At 37.4% G+C, this 14,074-nt stretch overlaps 1 protein-coding gene across 3 annotated transcripts in view; it reads right to left on the reverse strand.

Annotated features, from left to right (window-relative positions):
• Positions 1-5,874, reverse strand: part of LOC149088374 (angiogenic factor with G patch and FHA domains 1) — a 62,036-nt gene extending 56,162 nt beyond the window's left edge. Inside the window, exon 1 of one of the 3 annotated variants that reach the window (XM_089247451.1) lies at positions 5,378-5,874. In XM_089247451.1, the coding sequence (XP_089103577.1) occupies positions 5,378-5,603 (226 nt within the window). In that variant the 5' untranslated portion in view covers positions 5,604-5,874. The remainder of the gene's footprint in view (positions 1-5,377) is intronic. The other 2 variants (XM_089247450.1, XM_089247452.1) reach the window with 2 other exon arrangements.
• Between the last annotated feature and the right edge of the window lie 8,200 nt (positions 5,875-14,074).

Genomic DNA, 14,074 nt, shown 5'->3' on the forward strand with positions numbered 1-14,074 from the left:
TCTTTTTTCTATATGTTTTTAGGACCAATATACTTTCATATTTTATCTTTTTAGAACTTTAAATGCTTTTTACAAACAATTTATAGCCAAATGAAAATTTCCCCCCAATTCGTGACATTTGCAAAACATTGATTCAAGTCCTACAATATCAATTGCCACCTATAAAATTTTGTGTTGAGAAGGTTAAGAAAAATGTAGCCGTCACTTGAACCTCCTTTTAAATCAATCAGAATAGTAAATTAATTCACAAATTAGATTTATTTATTCAGGAAAAAAGAGGTGAATGTTTTTATTATATGTCCTTCTCTTGGTTATTTTTCTGCGAGAAATATATGATTGAAAATTATTTTCAATTTACTCTGTTACAGTTCAGAGGAATCTATTATTTCTGAAAAGCACATGTTTTCAACATGCTTAGTTTTTGATCAGTGTTGCAAACCACTGTACAAATACTTTCATCTTTCTCCTGGCATTAGGTAAGGGGTCATTCAAGTATTACATCAGCATCGAGAGAGGGGGAGGGGTTTCGGATTTGCTGACTTTTGATGACAAGGGGGGAGGGGGTTTGAAGGTAGCTTACGTCATCAACCACCCCTTTTTGAAGATATGCAATATTCTAAGCTGCTGACGGGGGGGAGGGGGTCAGTGTTTTGCTGACAAGGCGGGGAGAGGGGGTCAAAAATGGCTGAAAATCTACTTACATAATACTTGAATGGCTCCTAACCAGAAGGTTTGATCATAAGTTAGGGGGGAGGGGGAAATAAACAAAATCTAAGTTTCTTGTCTGCAGCTGCAGTAAATGTTTCATCTAAAGACTTTGTTTTGAGAATGCAGCTCACGCTCCAGCAAAACGAAGACAAATTAGAAATCTGTTGTTCCCATAAAATTGACAAAAAAAAAGAGCGACGAACAGAAATAAAAATGCAATTGCTAAAAAAATTATTCAGAGTATCAGTGATTGTCTAAGTTAAAAATAAAGTACAAAAAAATATAGAACATGTTGTGAGTGTTCATGCCCATATAACCTGGTTACTAATTTTTGTTTTCCTGTTCAGTGTGGTGTTGTTTCTCATTGTCTGACCATCACCCTGCGTGTCTAGCCAAACAATTTATGGGACCAAACAAAGTTTCCAGAGCTTGCAGCCCTTCGAAAAAGAAGGCGAGAACGAGTTTTTTTGAACAACTCTTTGGACAACTTTCCTATACAAATGCAAGGCCACAACAGGTAAAATGCCCAACAAGGGTGTTTTGTTTTTTGGACAAATGTTTTCACGTGGCTGAGAAAAAGATGCCCATAACAAAATGGATGTCATATATTTCTAAAATACAGCAACCCTCAATTAAAAATGGAGTTACAAACAATATATGCATGATAAAATATCATACAATGCCCATAAAAAATATTTATGGTTGTCTTATTCTAAGTATGGATAGCTTCTCGATTTACCCCAACATGTTTATCATATTTTTTTTAAACATGTCAATTGAGTTAGAATTTACTGTCTATTCCATTTATTAACAACCCTATTAGAGAAAAATTTCCTGCAGCACCACAACCTAGAATTGTCCCTTACCAATCGATACTAGTGCTCCCTTGTCAAAGCAGTCGATGGACGTTGTATTAATAATTCATGATCCATCCCATCTATCCCATTGAAAGTTTTGAGCACTTCTATCATATCTCCGACACGCGTGTTCTTCTAATATAAACATATTCACAAAAATGAAGTATCTTTTTATAACTCAAGCCCCACGTGCCAATAGGGACATGCGTAGCTCTTCTCTGTACCCTCTTCAACTAAGTCTATGTCCCTCCGTAGATATGGTCTCCAAAACCTTACAACATATTCCAGTCCACGATGAACTAAGCCTTGGAAAAGTGGAAAAATGATTTTCAGAGAACGCGAAGACACCTTTTTGAAAATAAAACCAAGCATTCTATTCGATTTTTTTACCATGAACAATGCTCAGAAAGCTTAAGCCGCTCACAATGAGAATTCCCAAATCGGTTACCTAGTTGCATCCGGGATGGTGACACTATTCAACTCGTAAGAGAAACGAGGGTTGTTCGAACTAAAATGAATAATCATGCACTTGTCAACACTAAACTTCATGCTTCACCCATTTGCCCATGCTGCAATCCTGTTTAAGTTGGTCTGGAGCAACTCCCTATTGCTTTGATTCCCGATTACCCCCATTAGCTTTATGTCATCTGCAAATTTGATAACACTTCCATCGATTCCCTGATCGAGTTTATCGACAAAAATTGAAAAAGTATGGGGCCAAGTACACTTCCTTGAGGAACTCCACTAGTGATGCCTGTGCAATCAGAGAATTCCCCGTTCACCATAACCCGTTGTGACCTATCTCTCAATTCAGCAAGTTGCCCCCAATCCCAATCTTGAGTAGACGCTTCAAGAGTTTACCATGTGGGACCCAATCAAATGCCTTCTGGAAATCAAGGTAAACATCTACATTTTTGCTCTTACCCAAAACTTTAGTCACGTGATCATAAAAGCAAAGGAGGTTAGTTACACATGACTTCCCCTTCCTGAACCCATGATGATTACCTGACAATACATTATTCTCGTCTATCCACTTCACCAATTGCCTTTTGATAATAATTTCCAAAATTTCCGAAAGGGAGCTCGTCAAACTCCCTGGACGATAATTGGACACAGCTTCTCTACCATCCTTTTTAAACATCAAAACAATATTAGCAAGTTTCCAATCCCTTGGAACGATACCCTCAGCAACACTATTCCTGTATACCTGTGCGACTGGCCCCAACAGCACATTCACCCCCCCCCCATCCCATTAGCACATTCCTGAGGATCCTGGGATAGATATCATCTGGTCCTGATGCCCTGCTTGTAAATACATTTTTTAGAAGATTTAGGACCTCCACATCTTCAATTTGAATATCGTTGAGGATTTTATTACCCCATGCAACACCTATACATTGAATATCATTTTCTCTATTAAAAACTTACACAAGAAAGTCATTGAAAGCACCACACATGCCTACATTGCTCACTACCCTAGACTCTCCTATCAAGGGGGAAACTGCCGCTCCCTTACATCCATTATTGACGTATCTAAAAAATTATTTTGGATCAGAGCCAATGTTATCTGCCAACCTAGATTCAACTCCTTTTTTACTATCCCTTATTGCTTTCTTCAATGCCCCTTCTTTTATCAGTAAACAATGACATCACCTCATCCACTTTTATACTCTCTGAATGCTCTTTTCTTTTCAAGATAAAGGTTACGCATGCTACCCATTTTTTTAAACAAAGGGTATGACGTCGTGCAAAACAGAGGACAGCTTCACACTAAATTCTTCCCATTGACTTACCACCCCGACTGATTCCAACCGGTCTTTGAAAACTTCCGCTAACTTTTCTCTCAAAACATCAAAGTTAGTTCTCTGAAAACAAAAAACTTTTGTTATCAACCTTACCCGAAGAAAAGTTAGAGGGAAAACTAACAACACAATGTGTGATAACTGGAAGAAAACTTGTTCCCCACCGAAACATGTTCAACAAGATCCTCGGAACTAGTCAGAAAAATTATCAAAAACCAACTTAAAAAAGCTTCTTTCATATTGACCTCTAGCTGAAAGATTCTCCCTATCCATACCCAGGTAATTAAAATCCCCTAATATGACAACCCTCTTACACATGTGCAAAATGGTGCTTTCTTGGTGTTGTTCTTGTGCAACATGGATCCACTGACTCTGAAGCTGGTTCTAATGCCAAAAAGACCAAGGGAAGTGACCCCAGATCAAGGAGCCTTGCAGCCCTGCAACTAGATGCTCATTCAGCCAGGGTAAGCTCGTATTTTGGTGCCTCCTTGTAATGTTGAAGGAAAGGTTGAAAGGATGAAATCTGCACCTCCCCCCAGTTGCGGCCCTGGCCCAGATAGTGCCTTGATACCTAAGGTCCTTATGGAGGGCGATTCCAAAGCCTCCTAGATACTACTAGTATATCTATATCGTCTATCTAGGAGGCTTCGGGGATTTCCCTTCCAAACAATAATATCTGCATCTCTCCCTCCCCTTCTCGCCGTCTTCCATACATCAAGAAGAGTAGTCTTCAGAAAGGTATAAAAATGTAAATTCTATGTTAAATGTTCATTTATTCTACACATTAGTCTTTTATATTCACTTTATATTAATTTATTTTTTTTAGCATTAAACACTGTATTAATTCTCTATAACATGTGTTTTTGGTATTACTTTGGAGTGCCTAGAAAGAATTAATTAGATTTACATTGATTCATATAGAAATAATAGCCTTGATTTTCGTCGGTTTCAGATTTTGCCGATTGTTGTTTTCAGATTGATTATTAATGAAAACCGAGGTATCACTGAGATGCACTTCAGATGCACATGGAAAAGTTGTACGGACGATACTGAGAACATTTGCAAAAAGTTGTGTGACAAAATTCTTTAAATGCTCAATCTCAGGAAGTATCAAACACAAATCACACACACACAAAAGCAATGGTATCCTCAGATGCACAAGACAAAAGTGCACCCAATGACATCACTCTAGATTCAATATCTCTTCCTGTCTGGGCACTAGGCCCGCGCCTTTCATTCATAACAAATTGTTTTCTGCTATATCTCAAAAAGTATGCAACGCACGTAAAAAGCAATGTTATCATCAGATGCACATAGCGAAGGTGCACCCAATGATACCACTTCTGTTCCAATATCTTTTACCGTCTGGGCACCAAGCATGTAGCCCTGATTTGTAACAAATTGTTTTCCGCTATATTTAAAAAAATACACAACATGCATCAAAAGCTATGGTATCGTCAGATGCATATGCCAAAAGTGTACCCAATGACACCACTCCTGTTCCAATATCGTTTATCCTCTGGGCACCAGGCCCGCAACACTGATTCATAAAAAATAGTTTTCCACTGCATCTCAAAAAGTATGCAAGGCACATAAAAAGCAATGGTATCATCAAAGGTGCATCCAATTATTCACTCTGGTTTCAATATCTTTTACCATCAGGGCACCGGGCCTGATTTGTAACAAATTCTATTCCACTATATTTAAAAAAAGTATGCATCCATTGGCGTCGGCAGGGGAGGTTCTAATTTCCCCTCTGAAGTCGAGATTATAGTGCAGGGGCGTAGCCAGAAATTTCGTTCGGGGGGGGGGGACCAAAGTGACAGAACAATGGATTTGGCTATCTTTTCCCCTTTTTTGCGGTCATTTTCTCACATTTCGGGGGGGGCCCAGACTCCCAAGTCCCCTCCCCTCGCTACGCCCTTGTTATAGTGCTATTTTGCAGGGAAAAATTTTATGACCACCCTGTATACATGAAACACATCTCTATTTGAATCTAATTTTTCTTACCTGTAGGGTGGAAATCCGACTCGAAAGTTTGAGTCTCGGCATCGTGGAACTGTTTGCCTAGACTGGCGCAACAGCAACCGACCACTTTGGGATCTAGATTTCCTTCACGTGGGAAGTTCCGATCGGCCGAAGAAACTTGACATTTCAACTCTTTTATCAGACGGTTTTTCCGATCTAGAAGATCTTTCAAGTTTTGTATCAGAACTTCGTCAGTCATTTCTCCCATTTTTCTCGTCTGCTCACGAAGTTGAAATTACAGCTCCTACGTGAAAAAACGAAAGATGTTTGTTTACAAACGAAACAACAAACTGATAGTGTTCATTTCGAAACCTCAATGAAAATGTTCAAACAACTCAATTCCTTAAATACGCGACATTTTTTCAACATGTGACAATTATGTTCTCTGATGAACACGAAACAATTTATAATTATTATAATAGTTATTTAGGTAGTTCTTGTTTTCATGTGTGATTGTTTACATTTCCGACTGCAGCATTAGTAGTAGTTGTTATTATGTATGCCCTCAACTTTAAAGGAAGCTTAAATTAATTTTTATTCTGGATGTTTTTTTTTGTGGAACATATTGTTTTGTACACTGCGTTTCACATTTTTTTTTCTCTATAGTCACTGAGCTATAAGTAAACTATTATATTATATAAGTAAACAAGCTATAATACCCGGCGCTGCCCGGGTTTTCTTCAATGAGGCTTTTTTTGGATCACGTGATATCTCCCTCTATTTTTCTTGAGGGACATACAAACCGTGTCCAAGTTAACCAATATGGCGACCTGCACGATTCATGAAATAAACAAATATAGATTTACACAGAAACGTAGAAATGAATATAATTTTTTTTTTTTTAAGGGGCGCTAGGTATTTCGATCCCCCCCCCCCCTTGAACTTCAAGTTATCCATCTGTCTGTTCCAACAGACTTAACTTTAACAAAAAACAAAAATCCTTAGTTAAAGCTGTGGAATTTTCTCGATGCACTTTTCACGGGCTCATAACTAATTTTAAAATATCCTAACCCACATGAATTTATGCAAATAAATATCAAAAGAGACAATATGGAGACATTAATTTTCATACTTGAGAAGATATAAATGAAGTCAATGATATTGCTCAAATATCCAACTCAAAAGTATAGGTTTGGCTAATTACTTCATATTTAATCTCCTGGGCTTCGTATATCTCTAAGCGAACTGAATATTTCAAAAATCGAGAATTCAATACAATTTTTAAAATTATTGATGGAGCGGAAAATCCCACTAATTTCCGCATTTCTACAGTAAAATCGACAATTTTAGCACTGATTTCTATGAGGATCACCCTTTTCCTGACTCTCAAAGCGATGCTGATGATGATTATGACGTCTATTCAAAAAGCCTCATTACTGAGAGTATATTGAAAATGTGGCAAACCATTATAAAGGCATAAACTATTATACATATACCAACAGGATTAAAGAAGTGACAAACCGTTGTAAAGGCATATACACGTCTGAAACGCATTGCTAGGGAACCACGGTAACCAAAGTAAACGTTCGGAAAGTGATTGTTGAGGTACAAAAACCATTGTTGCCCGACAGTTTTTTGCCCATTTGGGGCACTTGCCCTGCTCTGACGAAATTTTAAAGTAGCCTATCGCTCAAGTCGGGTCCCATTTGGTATATATGCAAAATTTGGCGACGATCGATCTAAAATTGTAGATTTGTATAGAGAACATATACACACACACACACACACAGAAAATCAATTTTATATATATAGACTATTATAGCTCAGTGTCTATAGCATAGTTTCCCAAACTTTTCATTCCATCGCCCCCTTCTTCAGAAATATTTCTCTCTCATCGCCCCCCCCCCACTCAAGTGAACCCATAGGATCCTGTTAAATCCGTAGCTTCTATCACCCCATCACCCCCCTGGACCATTCCATCGCCCACCAGGGGGGCGATATTGCCCACTTTGGGAAACACTGGTATAGAGTCTATGCATATAAGCTCGATGGTCTATGCGTAGGCCATAACAATCGTTCATATCTAAGCTGACCATATTTGCTCGAGAAAAATACGATCGACAAAAATGAAACGCTACTTCAAATTGCAATGAATTAAAAAACATGAAAAATATGTGAGATGAAAATTCGTATTTCTAGTCGTAATTATCGTAATGCAATTTCTGAGTTAGGAAGATAATTTTAATTGTTGATTTGAAGAATGAAAAGTCACGTTGTCTTCGTTGAAAATACGTGAAAAGCTGGGTCATTTTTGCAAAAAGGTAGGGACAGCCAGAAAAACAAAAACCGAGATAGTAACAAAAACCAAATAAAAACAAAACTATAGACAGGGGAACTCCACCACTCGATATAATTTCAAATTAAAAATGCTTATTAAATACTCCTTATCAACAAAATTATTTGGTTTCTTCTCATTTTTTGACTAAAAAAAAATCTTGTCGAGGCCTTTTAACTTGGGTCAAGACAGAAGTCGACTCTACTTTTGCCTTCTTGTCTTTTTTCCACTTTTCTTCTTTACCTTTTAATAATATAGTAAAACTTCGATTAACCGTCACCATCCGGACCAGGGCTGTGACGGATAACAGAAATCCCCTTAATATATATACAGGGTGGTAACTATCGACCGCCCAATAATTACACACGTGATTCCTTGTGAAAAACTAATATGGAAAAGTGTTTTCCGTTTTTGGATTTGACCCATAATTAATGAGTTATAACGCTTTAAAACATAGTTTCCCAACCTTTTTTGTCCCATCGCCCCCCTCTTCAGAAATTTTTTTCTCCCAGCGCAATCTCACCCATAGAATCCTATGCTATACCCGTATCTTCTACCGCCCCCATGGAACATTCCATCGCCCCCTAGGGACATGCACCATACAAATGCAATAATGTGACATGCACCTTATATTAGGTGAGTGCCACGGATCAGCCTTGCAAGGGATTTTTCTTCACGCCGTGCTTTTTCATGTATCTCAATGGACGGAGCATATTTTGAGCACTTACTAATGTAAGATGCAATCTTTCTTTTAGCCACTGTGGTGGTTGAGTGATCATAGTGACGGACTCGCATCACGAGGTCCCGTGTTCAAACCCCTCCGCCACAGTGGTGGTCGGCTGTAGTTAGTTTTCTGTGGTACCCAACTTCGAGATGCGAATGCGAGCCGATCTCCGGTTAAAAAGTCTCACAAAAGATAGCAACAGACCTAAAACGGTACAAATAGTCAATCATTACACTTCACTCACAATTTGAAATATAGATGACGGCATTGAAACGTCAAACACAACGCTAGATACTCAATCAGACTGTCAGGCACAAACACACTCACATTCCCGGCAGAACTCACTCGGTAATAAATTGGCCATAACGATAGACCGAAGTTTTGTTCGGTTTGAGAGAAAAAAACTTCCTCTTACCAAAGTGATTTTAAAAAATTTTGAGAGTGATGAAATTATTCTTCAAAGTTGTTTTTTCGAATAATATTGGCTCTAATATTGGCTACCATAAAACTAAACGTTTGGGAATTAAACGTTGTGATTGAAATATCAGAATTTTAGGTCTGAAAATAAAACATTTTGATGTTTCCAAGGGAATTTTAATGGTTTTAGGGTATATAAGGGCGGCTGATTTCAAAACTGCTGATGGTTTCGGTACACTATCAATATTTCTCAATGTAGTCTGCAGTCACTAATTTTTACGTAGAAATTTTCTTTCTAATTTTTATTCACTTTCCTATTTTATTCAACTCATTATCACATTTATATCATTACCAGACATCAGTGATCTTTATGTATTGATATTAAGTATAGTGGGCGCGGTATCCTAGGTCGATAAGATACTCGCCTAAAAGTATCAAAGGATGTTTAGAGGTGTCACGAGTTCGATACCCGGTTCGTTCCCGTGAGAAACTTTCCTTACGCAGGGGTACAAGAGAAACGGTGACATGACTACAGAAAAAGTTGCTACCACAGGGAGTCCCACATCGAGTCCAACCTGTCGGTGAGTATAAAAAAAGGCTGCCGTTCGGAATCGGCAATAAATTGCTCGGTCTAATTAGCCCTCGTATGCAGAAAATGACCGTGGTGCGACAAAAATTATCAAATGATGATTAAGTTTATAAATGATTCACACACACACATATAGTACAGTTCCAATGTGATTTGCATGCTGACTTATGGCCTGAGCGGATCGAGAGCTCACTGTTGGGAGAAGGGGATTTAAAAATAAGATTTTTTATGATATAAAAAATAAAAATAAATAAAATGAGCTGATCACTGTGAATAGGGTGACCATACCTCCTTCATTTTGTCTCGTATTTTCCGGGGAATAGTCTCGGTGATTAGGGGTTAAAAGCGGACGAGACATATGCGGACATGTCGGAAATCGGGACATATGCGGACATTTTATGTTTACCAATAATCAAACGTTACTGGCGAGTAATTCTGGCGATTTTTAAGGTACGTTCTCTGGTCGCGATCGGGTCAAAATCGGACATTTTATGTTTACCGATAATTTAACACTTATTGGCGAATGATTCTGGCGATTTTTCGAGCTACATTTTCTATATGTGTTGAATAAAGGGGGGGGGGGGGGAGAGAATAAGTTCCTGGAAAGTTTGAAGAAGAATCAATATATGTCGGCTGCCGACCCCATGGGAGATTGTACTATGAAGAAGAATGAATTGACTGAGAGCTGGGAGGATTAGAGTCAATTGTTGCCTTGTTTTCATTGCCGTCCGTACCTCCAAATACGACTCTTATCCAGCCCATGGATAAAAAAGTAATTTTAAAACTTTGAGAAGGTTTAAATCAAAGGACTTTTAAGAAGATGTTTTGCAATAATCTCTGCCACAATCGCTGACTTCTGCAAACATAATTTAATACACTAATACACTACTACATTCCCCATAATTTTTATTTGTGAAGCTTTGCAAAAAGTGACTTACACAGGGGCGCCGTTATCAGACATGGGGCCATCTCAAAAATTTCGAGGCATCAAAAATGTTTAGGACACCCTTAGTCCCGATTTTATATATTTTGTGGGGGGGGGGGGGGGAGATCATCAGCTATTATTTCAGAATATGCAGGAATGCTGAGAAATATCCTAACAAAAAATTTTAAATACGCAATAAAATGTAAATAAAAAAAATGAATGATAATTCAGTACTTAAAGGTAGTTTCAAAGTAATGAGGGGAAACAATATTCCAGAAACTGATGAAAATTTTAGAATTGAGGAATTAAAAATAACTGTAAGAAATGGATCCAATACCAATGAAAATTCAGAATGAATTAGGAAAATAATAACAGAATTGATTTTTTTTAGAATGAACGGAAGAAAAAATTCTAGAATTGATGAAAATTCGGAATTAATGCAAGACATTGCAATGTAAGAATTGATGGAAGCCTCCAATAAGTTACCGTGAGTGCGGGGCCCGGTGCAACCGCACCTGCCGCACACCTCTAAGGGCGGCTCTAGACTTACAGAACCATGAATTCCGTTTGGGACGCATTGTAGCTAGATTGCTTTTCAGGCAGAAATTTCGAGTGCTTTGACTCGTAGACTGCTCAACACTAATTTTATTGCCAAAAACTTTTTAGTGATTTCAGGGTAATTTTGAGTGCTGATTCTGTGTGTGAATCTGGCATTATTTGTTTTTCAAACGCTCTAATTTTTAACAAAGTGAAAACTAAATTTCAGTAGTACTACATAAGCAGCACACAAATCGCATTTCAATCTGCGAGCGGAGTTTACATCACTAGAAAGATTGAATCAATTTAATTATGAAAAGTAATCAATACATAAATCGGAAGATAAGTCAATACTGATGATACTTAGGGCCGGACTTGGGCAAGTGTGAAGGTTGGCCGCAACCGGGGCGTTAAATGTTAGGGGCCGCAAAAACGTGATGAAAGAAAATACTTTGATTGCATTTTAATTTAAAAACTTCGTTTTCAACAAAGCGAATGCATTTAAACCTCGCTACAACGATACTCAATATAACGATAAATTACTCTACAACGATATTTTTTCAAGCCTTGTTTGAAAATGCCTATACTCTTAATGTTAAATTGTTACCTCTCGACATAACGATATATAATCCCTACATAATCTACAACGACATTTTTTCTTGGTCTGCAGAGTCGTTGTATCGAGGTTTCGCTGTAGCTTAAAATTTTGTCTAAAACCTTTAAAATTCAGACATCGAACCTCTATCGAACCAGATCTATTCCTCTTGCCTAGGGTTTTCACAGAACCCCTTCCTCCAAGTCAAGTAAAGGATGGAGGTGGATCTAGTGTTCCGGATGATGGGTTGCTAAATTCTTCTTTTAAAATTTAAAAAATTACACAAGGTAGACATAATGCATACTTGACCGGCTGAAAGAGTGTGAAGTTGAGGTCCTGGGTAGGTAATCGGTTCAATTTCCCCGACAGCTCTCCAACCTTTAAATGCCTGGAAGCAGCGGGCAATATCGTTTAAATTTATTGTCGAATAATTTTTTTTCTATGACCATGAAATAGTAGTTTGATGTTCATTCTGCCTATGTAAACCTGGCGTGCTCCAGGGTGTTCATAGTTACTCAGGGATTAGGAAACTCCGTTTTCGAGGGCCACAAAATGCTTAAGCCCGTCCTTGATAACAAAATAATGCGTATTTGTAAATCAATAAATGCACATCTTTAAAAACACTCCACTCAATTATCAGATTTCAATATGCAAGCAATGCACGTCACACGAAATTTGTGGTACATTTATGTTCAGAATAAAAGTAAAACAATATATGTATAATATACATTATACATATCGTGTATGCATTTATATATCGTATAATATATGGAATGAAAATAAGGGAATATATTTAGGATATCAGAATAGATCAATGCAGTAATGATATGCTCTATAATGTAGCATTTTGTCCACTAACATGAACACAAAATGATATTAAATTAATTCAAGGAGAAGCACTTGCATGATTTTCTGTTATGGGTTTTGAATGTCTTTCATAGGAGGCTTCGGTAGAGTAATCAGCCATCATACGCGAGGCTCGAGCTTGCCTTGATACTTCTGTTCCATTACTTTCATATCTTGATGAAACCGCCTCTCTTGTCATTAAAATGACTCAGATTGTCTGTGAAATTGGACCAAGTAACTAAGAAGAAAATGCGCCTTTGTGCTCATATTAACAGCCTATTTTTCAAACGTTTGAAAATTTTTAAATTCAAATTACAAATTAATCGTATTTTACTGCAATTCTTCATCGTTCTCTGCTTTGTAATCATTCAAAAAATTCTCAACAACCGATACGAAACATGATCAAATTGAAGATTGGACGGATATTGATTAATATCCGTCAAAAATGCTGAAAATTTCGAATCTTTAAGAAATTTATGAATTTGAGAACCATCAAAAATCCCTGCTCACAGCTTTTCATTGTTCAGTCCAGGAAACGTTTTACAAATTAATTGGAAGCACTCGCCACTTTATTTATTGAGTACCTTTATCGAATTGCTTCACTAAGCCAAGTTTTATATGAAGTGTTGGGAGATGTATTTTGTCTATGAACCACTGGCTCTCTAAAAATATTTTCTTTGTTGTCCCAGTAAGAGGTTCATCAGCTCAAGATCATGACAAATAACGAATGTCTGATGATGTGATATACGTAAATCTTGCGCATAAAATTTCGAAATTTCGCAAAAATAAAATTTTCTAAATCGGAGATTTTGCATTTATTCGCAAAAATGAACAAAACTAACGATATATTTTTCCTTCAGGTTTCATTTTGAAGCGAAGTAATAAAGTACTTAATTAAAAGCTAATATTTCAGTAGTCTCTCCATATCTCCTTCTTTAATAGTACTTCCCTCTGTGAGTAGTAACGGCGTTGTAGGTACATAATACAGTCGACTCTCGGTTTACGAAGTTAATTCGTTCCTGAGGTAGGTTGGCAAACCGAAACACATTTGCCCATAGGAATTAATGTAAAAATAGATTCATTCGTTTCTAAGACCCCGAAGATTCCTACAGTGTCAATTTTTGCACTTTTTCACGCTCAAGTGAATAACTCGAAACCTATTGAAATAATCATACTGACACTAAAAACACTTTTTTCCAGAGAAAATCCAGACTTTACGAGAAAACGGGCATATATGCTATATATGGGCAGAGCTGTACCCATGTCTAGTCTGATTAATTTCATCTATTAATATCAGTGTCAAAGCTCTCGAAATTTCTGCCTGCAAAGCAATCTGGCTACAATGCGTTCCAAACCGAATTCATGGTTTTATAAGTCACTTGTTGCCAAACTTCATCAATAAGTTCTATGAGCAATGTGGGACATTAAAATGATGTTTCTAGAAATCAGGTAGTGGTAATTATATATGTATCAGAGGTTATTGCAAAACGTGTTTCAAAAATTTCTTTGATGAAAACCGTCCCAAAATTTGAAATGACAAGCTGATCTATGAGCTAGATAAAAGGTGTCGAATTCGGAGGAATGCATTTGAAAAAATCGAAATGCGGCCGTAGACACTTCAATTTCTCCATTATCATTTCGAATTTAGTCAAATATTTTCCTGCTTGCGTGTTCGTAAACCGAATCAATTTTTTTTGTTGGTAAACCGAATTATACGCAATCCGAGACGTTCGTAAACCGAAGGTTGACTGTGTCAGCATTCTTGCTATTA

Source organism: Pholcus phalangioides, unplaced genomic scaffold (assembly GCF_987345545.1).
Source record: "Pholcus phalangioides strain wild (caught in Gottingen) unplaced genomic scaffold, Ppha-v1.0 ptg000003l_1, whole genome shotgun sequence".
NCBI classification, from domain to species: Eukaryota; Metazoa; Arthropoda; class Arachnida; order Araneae; family Pholcidae; genus Pholcus; species Pholcus phalangioides.